This window comes from Schistosoma haematobium, chromosome 2 (assembly GCF_000699445.3).
Source record: "Schistosoma haematobium chromosome 2, whole genome shotgun sequence".
Classification (NCBI taxonomy): domain Eukaryota; kingdom Metazoa; phylum Platyhelminthes; class Trematoda; order Strigeidida; family Schistosomatidae; genus Schistosoma; species Schistosoma haematobium.
In genome coordinates this window covers 31599817-31622153 of record NC_067197.1, presented here as the reverse complement: position 1 = coordinate 31622153, position 22337 = coordinate 31599817, and the positions used below count along the sequence as shown (strand labels likewise).

General features: G+C 34.8%; 1 protein-coding gene across 3 annotated transcripts in view; it reads left to right on the top strand.

Moving 5' to 3' along the window:
* MS3_00006723 (uncharacterized protein) overlaps window positions 1-16437 on the top strand; it is a 28671-nt gene extending 12234 nt beyond the window's left edge. The window contains exons 1-6 of one of the 3 annotated variants that reach the window (XM_051214949.1): window positions 8799-8863; window positions 8930-8958; window positions 10542-10599; window positions 10646-10770; window positions 13311-13388; window positions 15313-16437. In XM_051214949.1, coding sequence (XP_051068131.1) covers window positions 8827-8863; window positions 8930-8958; window positions 10542-10599; window positions 10646-10770; window positions 13311-13388; window positions 15313-15330 — 345 coding nt within the window. In that variant the 5' untranslated portion in view covers window positions 8799-8826 and the 3' untranslated portion in view covers window positions 15331-16437. Of the gene's footprint in view, window positions 8730-8798; window positions 8864-8929; window positions 8959-10541; window positions 10600-10645; window positions 10771-13310; window positions 13408-15312 lie in introns of those variants that run through there. The other 2 variants (XM_051214951.1, XM_051214950.1) reach the window with 2 other exon arrangements.
* The last annotated feature ends 5900 nt before the right edge of the window (window positions 16438-22337 follow it).

Sequence of the window (22337 nt, the reverse complement as noted above, 5' to 3'; positions counted from 1 at the left end):
ATATTTATTTAAGCAACTATATGCTTCCAGGTTTTCCATGGTGGTCTAGCTTCAATTGACTCATGATTTCAACTATTGAAATTACTAAAATCTCCACAAAAACTCCTGAAAATGGAAATCTAATTTGTAGCTGATATTTATCATTAAATTTTAGTTTGTATTAGATTTATTTTAGGAAAATGTAAAATTTTTATTACTGGTAATATTTTATAATCTCTAGTGTCCACTTAGTTACCAGAACCAAATGAGGGTTATAAACCTGTGTGAGGAATTATAATTATAATTTACAGTTGATGATTAAGGTTAGAAATCAGATTTAGGGTTTTCATCACGAACTGACATCAGCTATAATACCAAAACTCTGCTTGTCCAAATGGATGAATGAATATCGCCTCAAAATCCGAGACCTGTTATCTTATACCTGATTGATTCGTTCATAAATTATTGTCTCATTATATCTTTTTTTCACTTGGTATCTTCGCATTGATGTTTAGAAATGCAATTAATTAGTCTCTTGTTGGCATAAGTGCATATTGTGTGGATCGCCTCGATATTGCCTTAGTTCACAAGCACTAAACAAAGATGGATAGTCGCTAGCAGTGGAATCCAGGACACGCGTTTCGTCGTATATACATGTAGTGTGGGCCATTCAGTAATATATGCTTCCATACGTAATATATTAAACCTAGTCTCAACTGTTCAAAGAATAGTAAAGGAATAACAAACTATTTATGATAGTATTTCCTGTTTGAATAGTTAGGTATTAAGCTCATGAATGATCATGAGCTTTCCATACAAGTATATCATGAAATTATATGTAAAGACTTTTCTTATAGCATATAAATGCATATAAATATTACCGTATATCGAAGTAAAGCTTGCTGAGGCTCTAGTCGGAAATAATATCGTTCGCTTATATATGTTATTCTAAATCCAAGTCAGTCAAATGTACCGGAATATCCACATAGTTGAAAAGCAGGTGATTCAGAGATTGAGTAATCAGAACGAGAGAAACTGTAACTTATTCATCTATGCCTATTTTCGGCACTTATTTTAATGCTATCGTTTTTATATACCGTATCCAATTTATTTATAATGTTTATAACAGCGATAAGTCTCTATGAACTCACTGTACCCTCTTCCGTCCGCTTGATCTGTATGATCATATATGAAAAGCTATTTATAACCGATTTTCTATTGCTGTAGTGTTCAAATTCTTCCCAACTTTATATGGACAATAATTTTTTATTCATCTACATTTTCTGCCATTTTAATCAACTGATGAAATTCCTCAAAACGTGTTAAATCTGATGATTTCAATGAAACAAACATAAGTAAAATACATTATTGCAAACTAATCGTAAATACATAACCACACACAAAATGAGTTATATTAGTTGGCATATTGAAGAGTGCTATTAAAGAAAAATCATAAGTAACAACCAGATACGTTTTATTTTTGTTATAACTTGTGACCGCTGATTAGAGGGCAGTGACTTATCGATCGGACCAAGGACGCGTAAAATACGTGCAAGCAGCCTAGAGTCCTGATTGGCCCTGCTTCTTGCTTAGCCCAGCCAGTTAAGTCCAGAACACAAGTCTCAGCCTCTGCGATATGAATCATTATATTTCAAACATACTGAGTTTATATACCAATCAAGCAGACCACATCGTACCATAAAATAGAAAATAACATTCGTACAAGATTTGGCCAAATTTGGCTGTGAATGTGGGAGGTAGTGATTGATAGACAGGGCATAATTCAAGAATGAAAAATCGTATAATAACAGTTCATAGGTTAAAATAAAGCTTATGATAAGAGAGACGTAAATATGAATAGTTTATTTAATTAACAATTATACGACAAAAATATACGCACAATATTGATCCATAAATAGATCCCAAAAAATTACCACTCATAATTCTTATCGGGACACAACAATTTTTAACCGCGTAGTAATTTCTGATTGTATTCAAACTTGAAATGTTTCCTATTTGGAAGTTATACAGAAAGAACAAAATTTTACGCCTAATTATATCAAAAAAGATTTTGGTGCATTAGTTAAAGTATCTTTTGATTTCTTTCTTCTAGGAGAGGATGACACATGATTCAATCAACAAACTATGTTTACCCTGTAGCATTCATACAAGAAACAAATATGTTAATTTTTAGTAGTTGAGATCATGAGTCATTTGAAGCTAGACCACCGTGGAAAACCTGGAAGCACTGGACGGCCGTTTCGTCCAATTGTGGGGGTGCCCAGCAGTGCGGACCCACGATCACACCTCTCGGGATTCGAACCCAGGACCTATCAGTCTCGCGCCTGGCGCTTAACCAACTAGACCACTGAGTCGGCACCCAACGGTGTTAATGTCTAACTTCAACTAATTCACGAAATTGAGCGACACATCCACCAATCTGTTCAGTGAGTTACTATCTCACAATAGATCCGGTTGAGCTCCACTGGTCACTACTTCTTACTAGAACTACACAAAATCTACAAAACCCCTTCCGATACTAAATATGTTAATGATGCTCACCGACGCGATAAATTTAGTCTAATAAAAGTTACACGTTTTCATTACGTGTTTATTCAAAAAATTCAACCATATAATATTCGAATATCATTTTAGTTATTAGTGAGAAATTCACGTAACATCAAAATAAATTTTATGAAGAAACTATACTCTCTATAGCTTCTTACAGTTTGAAAGCATTGAGTGAGATTAGTTTTAGCCCAACGGAATAATTAAAGCTTCAGAGAGACCATTATTATTCATATCATTCATGATGATGGTTGATTCTGTAAGCCACAATCATTACCGTTGATGGAGTACCTGTTTATAGGATACCAAGTGAAGTCGAATACGGTGTGAAGATATCATCATGCTATATTGTTATAAGTCATTTATTTCCAAAGTATCTAGCTTATTATTATCCTGCATGTTTGCTGAACACAATTTGATAAATACTTAGGCATAATGAAATACATGTTATGAATATAACTGTAAATAAAAATATGATCAAAAAGATGTGAAACAATGTTATTCTTACTTGTTTGTATTACTGTGCTCTTTATAATCAGGATTAGATAAACAACTCATGTACATTATTATCACACTCTTTGAACAAATAGCTGTTCATCTGAACATAATAACACAATAGACAACTCATTGTTGTTTGAAACAATTCTTATGTCGTTTGAATTTCTGTGCAAATATTAACGCTGTTATGCTAATACACACAGCTAAGAAATGCGATGTAAGACGAAACACTCATCTCGGATTTAATTGCCGGTCGGCACCGAAGTAAATCATAATACTTACTTACTTACTTACGCCTGTTACTCCCAATGAAACATAGGTCGCCGACCAGCATTCTCCAACCCACTCTATCCTGGGCCTTCTTTTCTAGTTCCATACAATTCTTGTTCATTTTTCTCATGTCTGTTTCCATTTCTCGGCGTAATGTGTTCTTTGGTCTTCCTCTTTTCCTTTGGCCTTAAGGATTCCAACTGAGGGCTTGTCTTGTGACGCAGTTGGGTGTTTTTCTCAATGTGTGTTCTATCCACTTCCAGCGCTTCTTCCTGATTTCTTCCTCCACTGGGATCTGGTTTGTTCTCTCTCACAGTTGGTTGTTGCTAATAGTGTCCGGCCAATGGATCTGAAGTATTTTGCGTAGACAACTGTTAATAAACACCTGTATTTTCTGGATGATGGCTTTTGTAGTTCTCCAGGTTTATGCCCCATACAATAGAACTGTCTTGACATTTGTATTGAAAATCCTGACCTTGGTGTTGGTTGACAGTTGGTTTGAGTTCCAGATGTTCTTCAGTTGTAAATATGCTGTTCTTGCTTTGCCGATCCGCGCCTTCACATCTGCATCAGATCCACCGTGTTCATCAATGATGCCGCCCAAATACTTAAAGGTTTTTACATCTTCCAAATCTTTTCCGTCAATTTTGATTGGATTGGTGTATTCTGTGTTGTATCGGAGAATCCTGCTTTTCCCTTTGTGCATATTGAGACCTACTGCTGCTGAGGCTGCTGCCACACTGTTCGTCTTCTCCTGCATTTGTTGTTGCGTTTGAGATAAAAGGGCCAGATCATCTAAGAAGTCTAGATCGTCCAACTGCATCCTAGATGCCCATTGTATCCAGTGCTTCCCTTCAGATGTTGACGTCTTCATGATCCAGTCGATCACCAGGAAAAAGAGAAAGGGTGAGAGTAAGCAACCTTGCCTGACACCGGTCTTCACTTTGAACGACTTTGTCAACTGTCCTCCATGCACGATTTTGCAGTGTAATCCATCATATGAGTTCTGTATGATATTGACTATCTTTTGAGGCACGCCGTAGTGTCGAAGAAGCTTCCATAGTGTTGTTCTGTCCACGCTATCAAATGATTTCTCGTAGTCAATGAAGTTGATGTACAGTGATGAATTCCATTCAATTGATTGTTCCACAATGATCCGTAGAGTTGTGATTTGGTCTGTACACGATCTATCCTTACGGAATCCTGCCTGTTGGTCACGAAGTTGGGCGTCTACGCAGTCCTTCATCCTGTTTAACAATACCCTGTTGAAGACTTTTCCCGGTATTGAGAGAAGAGTGATGCCCCTGTAGTTATCACACTTGCTGAGATCGCCTTTCTTTGGTATTTTGATCAGAAGTCCTTCTTTCCAGTCTGTTGGTATTTGTTCCTCATCCCAAATCGTATTGAAGAGAATGTGGAGTATCCTTGCAGTTGCCGCTACGTCTGCTTTTAGTGCCTCTGCTGGGATGTTGTCCGGTCCTGCTGCTTTGCCACTCTTGATTTGTCTGATGGCCATGCTGATTTCTTCAATTGTTGGTGGGCCAACATTGATTGGGAGGTCTGTGGGTGCTGCTTCGATGTTGGGTGGGTTCAGTGGTGCTGGTCGATTCAACAGTTCTTTGAAGTGTTTTACCCACCTGTTTCGTTGCTCTTCAATGTTGGTGATTACCTCGCCTTCTTTGCTTTTCACTGGTCGTTCTGGTTTTCGGCGATTTCCAGAGAGTTTTTTTGTTGTGTCATACAATTGTCTCATGTTTCCTTCTCTTGAAGGCTTTTCCGCCGTCATTGCTAAATCTTCCACATATTTACGTTTGTCGGTTCTGATGCTCCTCTTCACTTGTTTGTTCACTTCTGTGTATTCAGCTTGTGCCTTGGCTTTTTCTGCTCTTGTTCGACTGGTATTGATTGCTGCCTTCTTGTTCCTTCTTTCTTGAATCTTATCCAGTGTATCAACAATGATCCATTCCTTGCGATGGTGCTTCTTGTGACCCAGGACCTCATGACATGTTGAAGTGATTGCCTCTTTGATCCCCTTCCAGTTGCTCTCCACAGTAGTTCCTTCTCCATTGAGTAGATCATGAAAGGCCTGGAACTTGTTGCTGAGGTCTATCTTGAATTTGTTGAGTTTGTTAGTATCCTGAAGAAAGGCCGTATTGAACTTTTGTGATATTGTCCGCCCCGTTGTCCAGTTCTTCTTGAGTTTCAATTTCATTTTGGCGATCAGCAAGTGATGGTCTGATGCTATATCAGCTCCTCTCTTGGTTCTCACGTCCTCTATAGTCCTCCTGAACGTTTTGTTGATGCAAATATGGTCGATTTGGTTTTGTGTAGAGTGATCCGGTGTAGTCCATGTGGTTTTGTGTATGCGTTTATGTGGGAATATGGTGCCACATATGACCAGTTTATTGAAGGCATATAGGTTTGCAAATCTCTCACCATTTTTGTTCCTTTCTCACAGTCCGTGTCGTCCCATGATGTCTTCGTATCCAGTGTTGTCCGTTCCAACCTTGGCATTGAAATCTCCCATAAGAATGGTCAGGTCCTTTGTTGGGCACTTCTCAATGATTGACTGCAGCCTATTGTAGAATTGATCTTTAGCGTCTTCATTGTAGTCGTTGGTAGGCGCATAGCATTGGATGATGTTCATTGAAATGCCCTCTTTCTTTGTTTTAAACGAGGCTTTGATGATCCTTGGTCCATGAGATTCCCATCCTATAAGTGCATTTTGTGCTTGTTTGGACAGCATCAATGCAACTCCTTGTGTATGTGGTGCATTTTCTTCTTCATGGCCGGAGTATAACAGGAGCTCTCCTGTAGTTTGTCGTTGTTGTCCAACTTGTGTCCAATGTGTTTCACTGATCCCAAGTACCTCTAGGTTGTATCTTATCATTTCTGCAGCAATTTGGAAGGCTCTCCCGGTGTCCCACATTGTACGAACATCCATGTACCTAAATAAATGGTCGCTCTGGTTGTCAGAAGGGGCATCGGCCTCGTAACTTCCGAAGGAATTCGGCTTTCATCATGAGGCGTCATAATTCTTCTAAATGAAGACCTTTTGACTCCCAGGGCAGAGTTTAAAAGGTTTGAATAATTTTTTCTGGTTAGCGTTTTTTTAGCGAGTTAGTTTTCTACGGGATGGGGACGCTAACCCCATACCCAACCCTCCTACTTTATCCGGGCTTGGGACCGGCAGTAGCCCCCGAAGAGACTCCAGGCGGAGTTAAATCATAATACCTTTAATATTAACAATCAATTAATGATAATATCTTGTGGAGAGAAATTCAAAGTCATCTGTCTCGAATTGGTCAAAGCACATTTTGTCACCAGCGCAGTAGAAAATAGAAAATAAGTCATCAATACATTTTACGTTTGTAAGACAAAAATACAAAACATTGAGTGACTTATGTATCATGGATTGGTGGGTTCTAATTAAGTAAACAAATCAAAGAGGAAGTGTTTAAATTAATGATATAGACTGAGAGGAGATGCAATGAGAATCATACTCACGAGAAATAAAGATCTTGTAAAAATGTAAAAAAACAGAAAGATTCAATTTTTATGGCCGTTTCAGTGCAACCTTTTATCAAGTACTCGTAAATTTTAAGTTGTTATCAAAAGCCGGTATTTGTCAGCTTTTGATAAAAAAATTTTCAGTTTGTTTTAAATATCAGTGGATTTATGAGGCCAAAATAATCTGGCATACTTGCCTCTTAGTGATTTATTTGTTTACGGTGAGATACTACAATCTGTTATAGACAAGTGAATTACTTACGCCTGTTAACCCCTCGTGGGGGAGCACAGACTGCCCACCTGTATTCTCTATCCATACTCTCGATAGTCTTGTAGGATTCAGCGTTAGCCCACTACTCTGCATCTCAAGAGACGATATTCTTAAATTATCTGGGTCAGATGTGCTTCTGACCAAACGCTTTACGATAGCCATCTTCTGGTACGAGCAAACAACAATGAACAATAGTGGCCTAGACTTCACCGTCCCAATACTGAATCAAATAGCTTAACCTAGTTCGGTATCTAACGTTTTCACAGAAACAGTCTTCGAAATTCCGTATGAAACTCCAATAGTTCATGGGATTACCATCAAATCTCGATCATTTAAAGAATATATCTTTGAATATTTACCAATATGCGGGTCGTTTCTCTGACCCATTTCTTACTATAAAGATGCTTTTGACAAACAGTGAGCTGATCTACGGAGTTATTTGGTTGATTCAACATCTCTCAGTTTAAGTGATATTAATATAGATGTTTCTCCAAGTTCATCTCTTGCTTTTTGTTTCAACATAGTTCAGTCCGGACGTTTTCTTCAAAATTAACCATAATGACAACATAAGTGTCTTCTTTTTGCTCGATTGTGATTGCAACTATCATCTTCACAATGATAACCAGGAAATACTATGAATCAGTGATTCAAGATATATTGAGAATTGTTGTGTTGAGAATTTTCTGACATTTTATATGTTTGAACTTTAACCATTTGCATAATGATCTTATAAAATCAAGTTGGTTATTTCATTAATGATGAAAGTGATTGGCTGAGGTTAGATATTAACACCGTTGAATGCTGACTAAGTGGTTTAATCGTTAAGCGTTCACGCGCGAGACTGGCAGGTCCTGGGTTCAAATCTTGCTAGGCGGGATCGTGGATGCGCACTGTTGAGGAGTTCCATACTAGAATGAAACGGCCGTCCATTTGTTTCAGTTATTCTATGATAGTCTAGCTTCAATTGACTCATGAATTCAATTATTAAAGAACCTGATACTGCTGTGTGTGCTACTTATGTCGATAGATATAAGTAGTATATAACACCATCAAAAGTGGAATGCCTCATGGCAGAAGATTAAGAAGATAGAAGGAAATAGAATGAGAACAGGGAATGATTGATGTCGAAACTAAAGAACAGTGAAGTCTGAGACAATTGGTGAATATTTCGCAAATGAAGTATTACTGTATTGTTTTCAGGTTTTACTAAGAGATTCTGTAATGTAGTACTTTTGGTTGTCCCCCCCCCCAATATGTTTTCATTCACTACAATACCATTAACATAGTGAATAATTGTTATACATTCATATATTGGCCCTTATTGTTCATCATTCTCGAATGAAAGAAACATGATTGTTATGTGATCATTTTAAAATTCATCAAAAATTTTCTTCATAGAAATTTGATCAGATAAGCTGTGATCGGATCAGGTAGAAAACGCGTCACATTTTTATTTAAAAAACGTTTTAACAAAATATTTTTAGTGAATTACACCTTTCGTTTTTATCTGCCTACGAAACACTTGAATTAACTTTAAACAGATTAGTATATAAAAATAATAAACAACTTATTACATAACAAAATACATTACCTGATATAGAAGTGAATGAAACTGAACTTCAAACTATATTGTGTATAATAACATTGAATAATGTAACAAGAAAGGTTCCGTATTAATATAAATGTCAGTTATATTTAATGCAAAATAGTAGAAACTATTCTGTAGCATCATGAAATACTTTATCTATGTTATAATCACTATGATAAGTATGATTATGCATATTTTAAAGTTTAATAATGATTAATTACTGTTTTGCTTCTTATTTTTTCAAGTTGGAGTTACCTTATCCTACACTGTCAAGGTAAACCTTTTTGATAACAGCTACTACATATATACAATATGCATTATATTATCCTTATTTCAATCCTCATTACTCTAGATTTTTTTAGTCATTTATTGGGAATCGGATTTATTTCAATGAAATAGAGATAATAAACGGCCGTATAGTGGCTTCCAGGTTTTCCATCGTGGTCTAGCTTCAATTGACTAATGATTTCAATCAGTGAAATTTCTAAAATCTCCACAAAACCCCTTCTGATAATAATCATCTGCTCACTAGTGACTGACTTCAGGAGATGCTCCTGGGGTTCTATTGAGAAGCCGTTACAAGTGGAGTTCAACCGGGTCTGTTGTGAGATATCAACTCACTGAAGACAATAGTGTACGGTGGCGCAACTTCGTGCATTAGTTGAAGTTAGACATTAACACCGTTGGATGGCTGCTCAGTGGTCTAGTTGGTTAAGCGCCTGGCGCGAGACTGATAGGTCCTGGGTTCGAATCTCGCAATGTATGGGGTCGTGGATGTGCACTGCTGAGGAGTCCCACGCTAGGACGAAACGGCCGTCCAGTGCTTCCAGGTTTCCCATGGTGGTCTAGCTTCAATTGACTCATGATTTCAATCAGTGAAATATATAAGCGTTAAAAACTAATAATCGAAACCCATTCAAGCATCTTCATTGTTAGATTTTCCCCTATGAGACTTAAGTGTCTTGTATTTTAAAATAAGTAGGGTTTTCTATGAATAGTTATATGAATACAAAGTAGTAAATAATAGTTTGTAATGATTCTTTGATAATCATTTCACTTTTGTTCGAATAAACAAATATATTATTAAATTTTCAAAATATTATATTTAGATAAACATAAAGATTTTGACTAGTATCAGTGAAACACATATTACAAACAAATATAAATCGTCGGTTATTACTTGTAATAATTAATCAGACTTATCGTATTGAAGTAGAGAAATATCTCAAAAATAATCAAAGCTGTTTAATATATCAGCGGACTTTCTTTTATCTATGTACTTGTAAGATCTATTTCCATATAGGGTTCGGAACTAGATAATAGTTTTATTTTGTCGTACAGAAACATTTAGGTTCTGCTCTCTTCTCTTCACTTCATTTCTCTGGTCGTTTGTCTGGATCAACCATTGTATGAAATGTATGTATTCAAAACTTCGTTCTGATATTTGACTTATTTAATTCTGTTATTTATTGACGCTAGTTAAGTTGATAAGTATATGCAAGGATTGACGATATGTATAAGTCGGTAATGATAATAGCACGATTCACGACCACTTGTTATGATTAAGAAAACAATTGTTGAAATTGTTTTGAACATCTAAATGAATCGAAGCTCGATTCAGGTGTATATTACACAATACTTCTATCAAAATATTTTGGTCGCAAATGTTAAACGTCATCTTCTGCATTAGGATGTCATGATGATTGCTAAATAACTAGTTTTCATTCTAAACATGAATAAAATAAATGATCTACTTTTGACTATGATTATTTCAATATTTATTACTTAACTTGACATATAACAAGCCCAGGGTCTCTCTCTTCACAGTTATTTATTTTACAAATTTACATGTTTCAGGATGTGGATATGTCGAACATAGAAGAATCGGTTAATTACCATTCAAACGACAATTCCAGTAAGCCAATTTCCGATCAATCAAAATCTTTCACTCTCTTACTTAGCTTGTTCTATGTGTATACAATATATTACCAAATGGCAAACATATTTAAACTCAACTTCATTGGATGAACAGATTGAAAAATATATTAAATCAACTTGTGCATTTTATTTATTTTTCAGACATCAGGTAAACTAAATTTTGTTGTTGTATTTATTCAGTTGTCATGCAAATGATTTTACACTTAGTTTTAATTATCTACCAATTTAACACACCGACTGTAACACTATCAACATTTAACAACAAGTGGATCAATTCGTTTCGCTAAAATGTGAATTAGAGAACATAGGAAATAACAACTCAACAGATGTTGCTATTAATATGTCTGTAACTATGACAGATCCTGGAAAATGATTTTTCATAGTAATTGGTCAGTGTTCAGCTGGATAGAGATATTTAATTAATGACATGTCGTTATTGTCGATAATGTTTAGCTAATACAGCTTGAGAATTCTATACACCCAGCATTCTAGTGTAAACTGCGAATATTCCTATTAGGCATTAGGAATTTATCATAAGTTTCAAAATTTGTCACTGACGCCAAAAAAACATTGTCTGAGAGTAGATTACAGATTTCAACATGCTATTTGTGAAGCTGCTGTACAAAATCAGTGTATGGAATTTCTACTTAAAAATCCAAATACTTACTGTAGAACTTCTGTATATTTTATTTTAATGGAGTATCGACTAACTTACAATTCAGAATTGCAGATAATACCATATTACAATAATAAGTTTAAAAATTTGGAAGATTTCAATTGATATATCGTGATACAGGGGTTTTCTGAGTACTTCGCAATAAGACAAGATATAAGCCAGATATCATTTACATTTTCTTACAAACAGGACTCATATAAGTGTAAATCAATGATTTTAATATAATCCATAATGTACTGACTAACTGGTGAACCAGTGAGGTAACTATGAAAGCCGATGGACTAAACTGCAAAGTTGTATGAAAGGTTAAGTTTGAATAAGCCAAGCAATTTGTAAAACTGGCTTCCTTAAGTATAAGTACTCGGTTATGAGTTCTATTACAATTATCTTTGTAATCATTATGTTGATAGTCAATATTCTTGTAAAAATCTTCATTCTGTTTGATGTAGTTCCTAGTGTTATTGTTGGTTGTCACATAGTTACAGATCATAGAGATGTCCTGTGACCTAAAACATTTACGTTAGAAGAATTAGTGCAAGTGTAGGCTTGAGTACAATATATAAACTGAGTCTTAAGTTGAGCTGGATGGTAATAACTGAAAGCGGTAATTGAGGTGAGTTCTAACAAAGTACCGTGAGGCAATATATAAAAAAAGTTGAACACGGGAAAATATCTAAATCAAAAATATAACAATATAAACGGATAATTATTAAAACTTACTACACACTACTGACAAACACAAGACAAGGTATCACTTAATATCAATCCATGGGTAACCCCTGGAACACTTTCAAAGGCATAGTCAGGATTATAATTTGCCATTCTTGTCCATTCATTAAGTCATATGGCATCATTCAACGGAAACCTTTCCCACTGATACATATATATAAACAATCTTCACTTATGTTTATAATCTATGTTTTTTTTCTTTTGTTAGCTTATACGAAATAGGTTAATGTATTTGTTTTCAGTAAACTGTTTTTTAATCACCTAAAGATCATTTTTACAGGGATGATGTGAAGATAGAATCAGGATAACACTTCTGGACATTATCAGGGTCATAACACACAAAAGCACAACGATCATACTTTGAGAATTCATATATTTCAATGTAAACAGAATTCGTTAAAATAGGACCGATATTATAACTGGATTAAATTTGATAAGTGAATCAAGTTAGAAATTTCATTATTAACTTCTTTTCCTAGTTCAACCTATAAAAATTGATTTGAACTACTGAGAAATAGAAAGATATGTTTTAGCATGAGTATGTATAAGTATTATATCCGGACGAGGATAAATGAATGGTAAACGTTAGAAATTACGTACGGGCTAATATTAAACTCATATTCCTATTTTATGACTATTATTAAATGACTGTATTATATGTACATTCATATTCCTTTCATTATAGGCTTTTATTCGACCTAATGGCTATTATTATATGATTTACTATTCTCAATCCATTAGTCACAGTCTCTCACAGTCACAGCCACTTTTCGGCTTGAACTTGTACAAATGTTATTCTCTGCTTTATGGTGTGATGTAGTCTGATTTGCTTGTATATAAACCAAGTATTTTCAAAATATATGGTTCGTATCTTGGAGGTCAAGATTGACGTTCTGGACTAAATAGACAGAGTAAGACGGACAAAGGACCAATCAGAACTCTGGGCTGCTCGTACAGTGTATGCGTCATTAGTTTGATCGTATAAGTCAGCGTATCTAAATAGGCAATCGTATTTCATGATGTCGTATAGATCAGATCATAACAATTAGAGCTATAATCCAATATATATAAGAATCCTTTTTACATAAAGTTTCCCATAAAAGTGATCTTTTAATTACGTGTTCGAGGCGTTACTAAAAGTTTAATTTATAAACGTTTAAGTTCTGAAAATGTCTATTAACTTTATGGCATTATGACAATTATTTCCAAAGGTATATTCATTACTTTTGTAAAATGTTTAATTTGTTTTAGAAGTTATTTGACTATTTTATTTTTGATTTCAGTGTGAGAAGATGATGGAAAGATGTTTGAATAAAACAATCCATATTATAGAACAAACCAATGCCACAACATTATGCAAAGTAAGATAGATGCAATATAGTGAGTTGGTAAATAGCTGAAATTATAAATTTTCTATTATTGAATGTATATTAACATGGAGCATATCTCCAGGTGCGTGAGGGACAGTTGACAGATGCATTCCGAGTAAGGAACAGAGTCGGAAAATTCTGCCTATTCTCTCCCTTCCTCTTCTTCTTTCTTCTGGTGGTCGACTGCATTATGAAGATCTCTACATCTGGAGGAAAACGCGGGATACAATGAACAGTCCGGAATAAATCAGAAGATTTGGACTTCTCAAATAACCTGGTCGTTCTATCCCATACACACGAACAAATCCATATGAAGACAACTAGTGAAGCAGAAGCCTCCACATCAGTAGGCCTCAACATACACAAAGAAATAATCAAGATCATCAAATACAACACAGAAAATACCGACCCAATTACACTTGATTGAGAATCTTTGGAAGAGGTGGACTCGTCCACGTACCTGAACAGCATGATTGGTGAATAAGGAGGATCGGATACAGACGTAAAGGCGAGGAGTGTGAAAGCAGGGGCCTTATTCCTACAATTGATGAGCATATTAAACTCAAAACAACTGTCTACCAACCAATATCAACTCACAATCCTCAATACGAACGTCAATACAGTTCTACTGCATGGAGCTGATATGAGGAGAACTACCACAACCATCATCAGGAAGGTTCAAGTATTTATAAATAGTTGTCTACGCAAGATACTCAATATCTGTTAACCGGATGACATCAGCAGCAGTCTACTGCGAGAGAGAACAAACCAGCTTCCAGCTGAAGAGAAAATTAGGAAAAGATGATAGAAATAGATGGGACATGCATTACGCAAATCACCAACCTATATCACGAGTCAAGCCCTAACATGGAATCCTGAAGGGAAACGGAATAGAGAAAGGTCAAATAACACATAACGTCTAGAATTGGAAACAGACGTGAAAAGAATAAATAGCAACTGGAAAGAACTGAAAAGGTTTGCCCAGGACAAAGTTTGTTGGAAGGTGCTGGTGGGAGGCTTATGCTTCTCCACGAGGGACAGTAGGCGTAAGTAAGTAAGTATGTAAGTCATTAATATTAACAATCCTAAACGATCAGTATCTTCTAATCATTTTTATACATATAAGAGTAATGTAGTAAGAAAAATCGTGACACAACATATACTGAATGTTTTTAAAAAATATTAAACGCAAAGAGGCTTTATTCTTAATTTTTCAGCTAAGCGATAGTAAATCCAACTCCAGAAGATAAACTTCAAAATTAACCTGGCATACATATACTTAGGTGACAGAGAAATGAGAATTAACGCTAATGCGGATTGTAAGGGTATTATTCGAATCACGTCAGACACACCATATGCCTTAAGATTGGTAGTTTCTTATAAAATAAAAGACAAAGTAATATACACAAAATACCTAATCTTCGTGTTTATCATAAATCTGTACGCCTTTCTCGTTACCCTGAGCATCTGCTAACTTATATATCTTCTTACAAAATTTTGATTACTTTAATTAATTCCTTATATTTATGTTTACACAGTCATTTGTTATTGTCTACCTGGTTGACTAGTTCACCTAGTTATCTTCTTACTAACTCATAACTATTTCTGTAGATAACACTAAATGTGGCTAAATGCTGTTGATCGATATCACTGTTTGTTTATTATGAACACGATATTCAAGAGTAAAATTCAAATAACTACATTAGACGAATGATAAGCAACTAACTTTAAACACGTTATTTCACTACTCTGCCTGAAATCAACGGTCTAATTATACTACTAATAATCATTGTTAAAGCCATTACATAAGATTGTTATTTAAATGAAAATATAAACATCAAGTTATTTCTTTCACGCTTTCAAATGATTAATTTATTTTTTATTATTGTTTTTTTTGTTGTTATTTATTTCTCAGTTCACTCCTTTCTGTTAACAATGGGTCGGGGTAATTATGATCTGACTATTTACATTATGATGTAAAATTATTTAAAGTGAAAATATATGTGTAATAATCAATGCCATTTGAGTTCATTTTTAAAATGTTTTCAAAAAGCATAATGTTCTCATTTACTAGATAGTGATTATAATGTTAATGTCTTCTCTGAAGAAATATCTCATAGTTATCAATTCTTGCTAGCTGATGTTATATTTTGAAAAATCCGGTTAAACTTGAAAAATTATTGAAATTCGTATATATAAATATATCAGGGTCAATGATTGTATAAACAAATGAAATATATAACCAGTTAAGTCGTTTGATCTTATCATTTTTCATTTCTATCTCTGTCTTATTTCGTTACGGTTGATTTGTTTGTCAGTTATTAAAAATATATTAGATTTGAAATGATTTATGTATAAACACTGGTTCTAAGTTTGCTTTTTCTCCATTGTCAATGATGTAACATTGTTTGACATAGTACACCACTTGTTTTCATTCATCTCTTGTGTTTCTAAGTCCAATGATGACGTATCATCGTCAATTGACTGCATTATATACGTAGAACTATTTGCAATGGTATTCTCATTACAATCATATTCATCATTGTCATTTTGTAAATCACCGTACTCTCGAGTAGTTTCATTTTCTAAATTTGTCGACCAAATTTTAGTTTCATCATGATGTGAAAATGATATTTTACTTCGACTCATACTATTAGTTAATTTATCAGGCCTACAACACTTTATAAGTAATATAAGAATAACTAAAATCCCAATAAGCAAACCAACACCTGGAAGAATTCCTTTAATTTGAATCGATCTGTTATCAGCAACACTTGTTGATGTAGTAGTATTAGTATTAATATCAGTAGTAGTATTAGTATTAGTAAAAGAACTGAAATCTTCATGTCGACATTGAATACTCCACAATAATGAATATGAAACGAACAAACAAACGTATTTGAACATATTTTGTGTTGAATTACTAGATTTCCAATGAAGAATCTTGATAAACAAATGATGAAATGTCTATGAACATAAGATTTTAAAGAAATATACTCATCTCCTTTAACAATTTATTTATTGTATTCTAATTAAAGTGGAAAGTAAACTATTTATATCATATCACCCAATAATAATAATAATAATAATAATAATTATTATTATTATTATTATTATTATTACTATTACAATTACTATTATTACTGTTATTATTGGTGATAGCAAATGTAAATAACTTTATAGTTTATTTCTTATTAAATAACTTCTTATCTATCCTCAATCATTATTGGGATTATATTTATAGTTTAATACTATTTATTTATTTATTTTTTTAAAAATTTCTTTACCATCATTGTACTTCTCATGATTGTCCATAATAGAAAAATTTTTAAAAAAATTTAATAAATATTAAAAACAATTGATGTTTGTTGATAAATTATTTACATCAAATAGTTTACATTCAATGTTGATGGAGTTTTATTCTCTGAGCTGGATTAGTTTAGTCGTGGAACATTCAATATATTTGTACCATATTATTATTATTATTATTGAAGAAAGAAAACAAAATATTCATTGTTAGATTGACCTTCATTAGTTTTGTTTGGTTATAAAATGATCCATTTATTTTGAATAAATATACAACTTATACAATATGGGTATATTTAGAATGTTTAATAACCATTAGATCAGTATGTAAAACTGTAGTGAACAAAAACACGAGTGGAGATAATCAAATGTGCTTTGAACATGAAATTACAAAACATCTCACTAAAATCCGAGAATAATACAGTAAATATTTCATTTGCAAAATATCAATCCATTGTCTCAAACTTGACGTTTTCGTTTGCAAATATCAATCCATCGTCTCAGATTTTATTGTTCCTGGATTTTTGTATCAATTGCTTTCCGTTCCCATTCTTTCCTTCTCGATCTTCTACTGAAATACATTCTATTCTTGACTATCGTTATATACTGCCCCTAAATGCCCTGGTACGGCCGAGAGTGGGGAGAGTCCGCTCTCCCTCTCGAAATGCTCTCACATGACCACGCGTATATAGCCTCTGTCAGGGAAGTCCTACTCACTGCCTTCTCGTGGCGGGGGTGTTGTTTACGAAAATGAGAGGACGAAAAGCGAATGTCCGGCGCTTTAACCGGATTCCAAACCAATGGTGCACATGGGCTCCAGTATCCTGCGGGAACAAATGGCGTATGAACCAATTGTTGGTCACCGGCTTCCATGGGAATGCATCTCCTTACGATGCTCTACTGCCTTGTGGATCAGACCTTCAGGTCGAAGGCTCGGGTAGTGGCCCCCTAAGATAACCACCTGCTTCGGTTTGGGCATCCGGGCAGTATCACAGCCTTCACACATATCGAATGGGATTTGTATGGCGCATATGTATTTGGTGCCTCCTTGTACCTATGTGTTAAAAATAAATAAATAAATCGTTATATACTACTTATGTGGATAAAAGTAGCGCACATCACAAAACTTGTGATTAATAATTTATATTTCATATTTAATATAATATTGCCGTACAATGTTATCAAACATAGTATTATGAATTCTGATTTACTTACTTATTAACTTAGTTGCATACTTACTTACTTACTTATGCCTGTTACTCCCAATGGAGCATAGGCCGCTGACCAGCATTCTCTAACCCACTTTGTCTTAGGATTACCTTTCTAGTTCTATCCAGTTGTTGTTCATTCCTCCCGTGTCTGTCTCCATTTCTTGATGTAATGTGTTCATTGGTCTTCTTCTTCTCCTTTGACCCTGAGGATTCCATGTGAGGGCTTACCTTGTGATGTAAATGGGTGCTTTCCTCAATGTGTGTCCTATTCACTTCCAACGTTTCTTCCTGATTGCTTCCTCCGCTGGAATCTCGTAGAAAACCAACTCGCTAAAAAGACGTTAACCAGATTTCTGATTTGCATAATATAATTTAGTAAGTTCCTTGTTGTATATTTTAGTAGTGAACAAATTTACAATATGCGTTGTAATCAGTATTTCACTGAAGATGCAAGTTCGTATTTACAGATTTAGCTTCAGTTATCGTAATACTTAATTTTACCTTGAGTATTAATTTAAAGACTGATTGACCTCAAAATAAGCCGATCACATCTACAGCAATCGTCCATGTGATTGTAGACATTTTATTATCAAACTACATCAAAACTATTTGCGATAATAAAACAGAACTAGTTCACTTCAATTTATAAGCAGGAGAGTTTTTGGTGTATTTAGTGATATAAATCTAACCTTCGTTACATGATACTATATTGATTAATCAAAACGAAAGTTTTTTAAGTAACCAGAGTTGCAGACCGTGACGAAACTGAATGATTTCAGAAGTACTCATTTCTCAGTAACACTGATAAACCCGAGTAAACAACGTTCTCCGTTCTAGTATCATTGTCATGAAATAAAACTCAGTCCCTTAATAGTGAGACGCAACAAAATAAGAAAATAAGTTTATTTTTTCGATCAGTGTTAAGATCTTCAATTGGGTCACAAAATTGTCTGCTGCAATATAAAAGAAAATGACGCTTCCCATTTTTCTTGTATGATACTTTCAGATATTTTTAGTAATGTTGTAGCTACTCAACTTCATAGGGTGTAGAAGGTGACATTTAGATCCACATATCTTACCTGAAATATCCTACATGTATGTAAACATTCCTTCGATAAACTTTCTGCACGACACACTAGTTTAAATGTGCATTCAATATTAGAGCTTTTAATCTCTCCAATCATATGTGTAAAATTATTTTCAGATTAGGTGAGATTGTTGTTTCTCTTGTATTCACAATTTTAGTGCTCAGTCGTTTTTCTGCTGTCATATGAAGTTCCTTCAGCTGTCTCGAGTTTTGCTTTAATCAACCGTTAGCTGAGTATCTGAGTTTTAGCCGATTTTTCTGATTGTTTGTATAAAGAACACCGTTTCTTCATTACCAAGAAACGTTTTTCGGTTTTACAATTGGCTGAGTTTTTTTACTTTTAAATGTGTGCTTTCCATATTACATATTTAATTGAACACGGCTGTGTGAACGTATGCTAGATTTATATATTACATATGTATATATGTATATTACATATCTCATTTTCACATTTAAATAGCCAAGTGTATATCATCAAACAATTATGATTCGTTTTCCTCTGTTGAAATTATGGGTTAGCAGTATTATTGTTGACATAACACTATTAAAAAATTGAGGATCGCTTGTTGCTCCGTATGCCTTTCTATATCCTCTTCACTCAGATTGTTATCCATCATAAACATTACCTCATTTCATGTAACAGCACGTCTACTATTAACAGTGAGCTTCGACTATAGGTGTTGATTATTGATCTAAAGTCAAACAATGTAATCCACTTTACGAAATAATTCATGTAAATTTGCCCACTTTGTCTGCGATAACGCTACTATCCTCTCGGTTAAATTTCAACAGGTCAACGCAACATCACCAATGTCTTGGGTTTATCTGTACACTCTTAAACATTCAAATGACCACTCACTGTTTCCAGCTTCGAAACCGGTTGATGACAGGTCAATACCGTTTTTAAAGGTAAACCAGGATTTCTATTTAGCCACCTTCTTTGTTGTAGGTAAGCTTTCAGTTTCTACTTCTCTTATCACAATCGATTCATTACTATGAAGTTTTACAGCCCTACTAGTTGGTTTGGAACAGCATTAATTTGAAGCATAGCATTTCTTAACAAAATTCTAACACTTACCTTTCTGTCACTCAGTGACACAAGATAATGCCTTTACTTCCTGTAACCAAGCGGCTCAGTAATATAAACCATATATATAACCATTTTTTATTTACCGCAATGTTTATCATGTTGTGAAAGAAAGTTTAATCAAAATTTCTTTGTAAAAACTGTCTTTAAAGTTCTTTTTTGGAACCTTGAAGGTACTCTTATTCATTTGAGTGACCAACAAAAAAATTAGTTTTTCTAAAACTCAACATGGTGTACGATGCTTTTCATGAGTTGTAAATCTAGCATGAATGAGTACGCCAGTGCGTCACAGACCACCTATAAATGGCTCAGACTCAAATCACAGCACACCAATAGAACATCATATATTATTCATGTTCCTTCAATTATGTAAAGCAGCTTCGTTTTTCCTATAAAAAATATGATTAGTAACTACATCATCTATAGCCATGCTTCAATTGTCGTATGTTTCGGCAGGGAAGTAAAGTCAACTTTGTGCAAATTTACATCTCGTTCTTTTTCCACTGATATCAAGTATTCGAAATTACGGCGTCTGTATGTCGGCATCAGTACAACTCTGTGTCACTATGCCAACAGTCTTTAGTTTGCTCATTTGTAACGTCAATATTGTTCGATCCCGCATGTTTCCCTTTATATCCCACTTCGTAAACAACGCAATAATGTGTTTAAATCAGTGTAAAGTAGAAGGTCTTTTAGAGAATTGACGATCAACTATTGGAGTGCTTTGAACATTTCAACAATCAAGACTAGAAGGCTTGTTCATCATTGGGATACGGAAAGACTACCTGGTTGTTATTTGTGACTTTTTGTCCTTCAGTATGATAGCTACTTCTTTTACTAACGAAACGCAAATAGTTATAGCCACCTGAAAACTGATGGCAATCAGTCAAGCAAAAGTTGCAATCATTTGTCCATAAACACAACTGAAAACACGTACACAGAGATATAGCAACTGTTTAATTTCAAGCAATGACCAACTATTGTGTTGTTGGCTGAAATACCGTAAAACCAGTTTTCAAAGTTCATTTGATGTAACTTGAGTTTCGCATACCGAAATGAAGAGCCAAACCTAATTAGGATTTAAAGATAATACATGGGATAGAGAATGAGAGTGAGGTTTCAATACCGTTAGAAGCACTTAGAGACAACTGCACTGGAGACGTCAGAACATATTTGATGTAAGATTCCCTATCGGTTTCTGATGCCTCGTAGGGAATAATATGGTTCAAATGGTTGTGGACGGAATAGAAGAAACTTTCGCTTAACAGGCTTCCGTGTCTAGTAGCAGGGGATCACCAAATCCTCCAGGCTGGAACCTAGGTATGTTAACAATAAAAGAGGAAAAGAAATTAGTAAATCATAGTGTGATACTATCCTTAGTCCTTAAGAATAGATCAAGTTGCCTCTTAAAGGACTCCTAAGAAGTTGCTTGGACTAGCTCGCTCGGCTGCGAATTTCAGCATTTGACAACTCTTAAGGAGTAGAAGTTGTGTCTACAGTCCGTTCCGCTATGTTGTTTTTCCAGTTTTTGGGTGTTACCCCTTAGGTTGGTATTGAGACTAAGCTTTATTAGGTGTTTGAGAGGATGTCCAGAAGTGTTAAAGATACTATAAGCCATCAAAAGGTCACCTCTAAGACGTCCATACTCTAATGAGTAAAGGTTATGTGAATGGAGGCGCTTTTCGTAAGGTTTAAATTTGAGTCCTCGAACTGATTTCGTGGCTCGCCGTTGGATACGCTCTAGGGTATCCTTATCCTTTTGGAATGAGGGGGGAAATACTATGTTTCCATACTCTAAATGGGGACGGATAAAATTATTGAAGATTATATGGAAAGTTCTCCCGTCGAACTGGCCAAAAATGCGCTTCAGTGTTACCAGTGCAAGGTTTGCTCAGAAGGCATTCTTGTCACAGTTAGCGTAAGACTTCAAATCATAGGGCACCAGGACTCCTAAATCTTTTTCGACTTGGGATACTACTAGAGAGGAGTTACCTAAGTTATAACTGTAGTCTGCGACATGTCTCAGATGGACTACTTTACACTTTGAAGTGTTAAAGGTAAGTCCGTTATCGTCTGCCCAACTTTGAAGTCGAGTCAGATCCTCTTGAAGTGCCTGTACATCGTCTCGGTTGCGTATCTCTTCCCAAAGTTTCACGTCGTCGGCAAAAAGTAATAAGTCTGACGTTACCTGTTGAGGAAGATCATTTGTGTAGATCAAGAAGAGAAGAGGCCCTAGTACTGAGCCATGG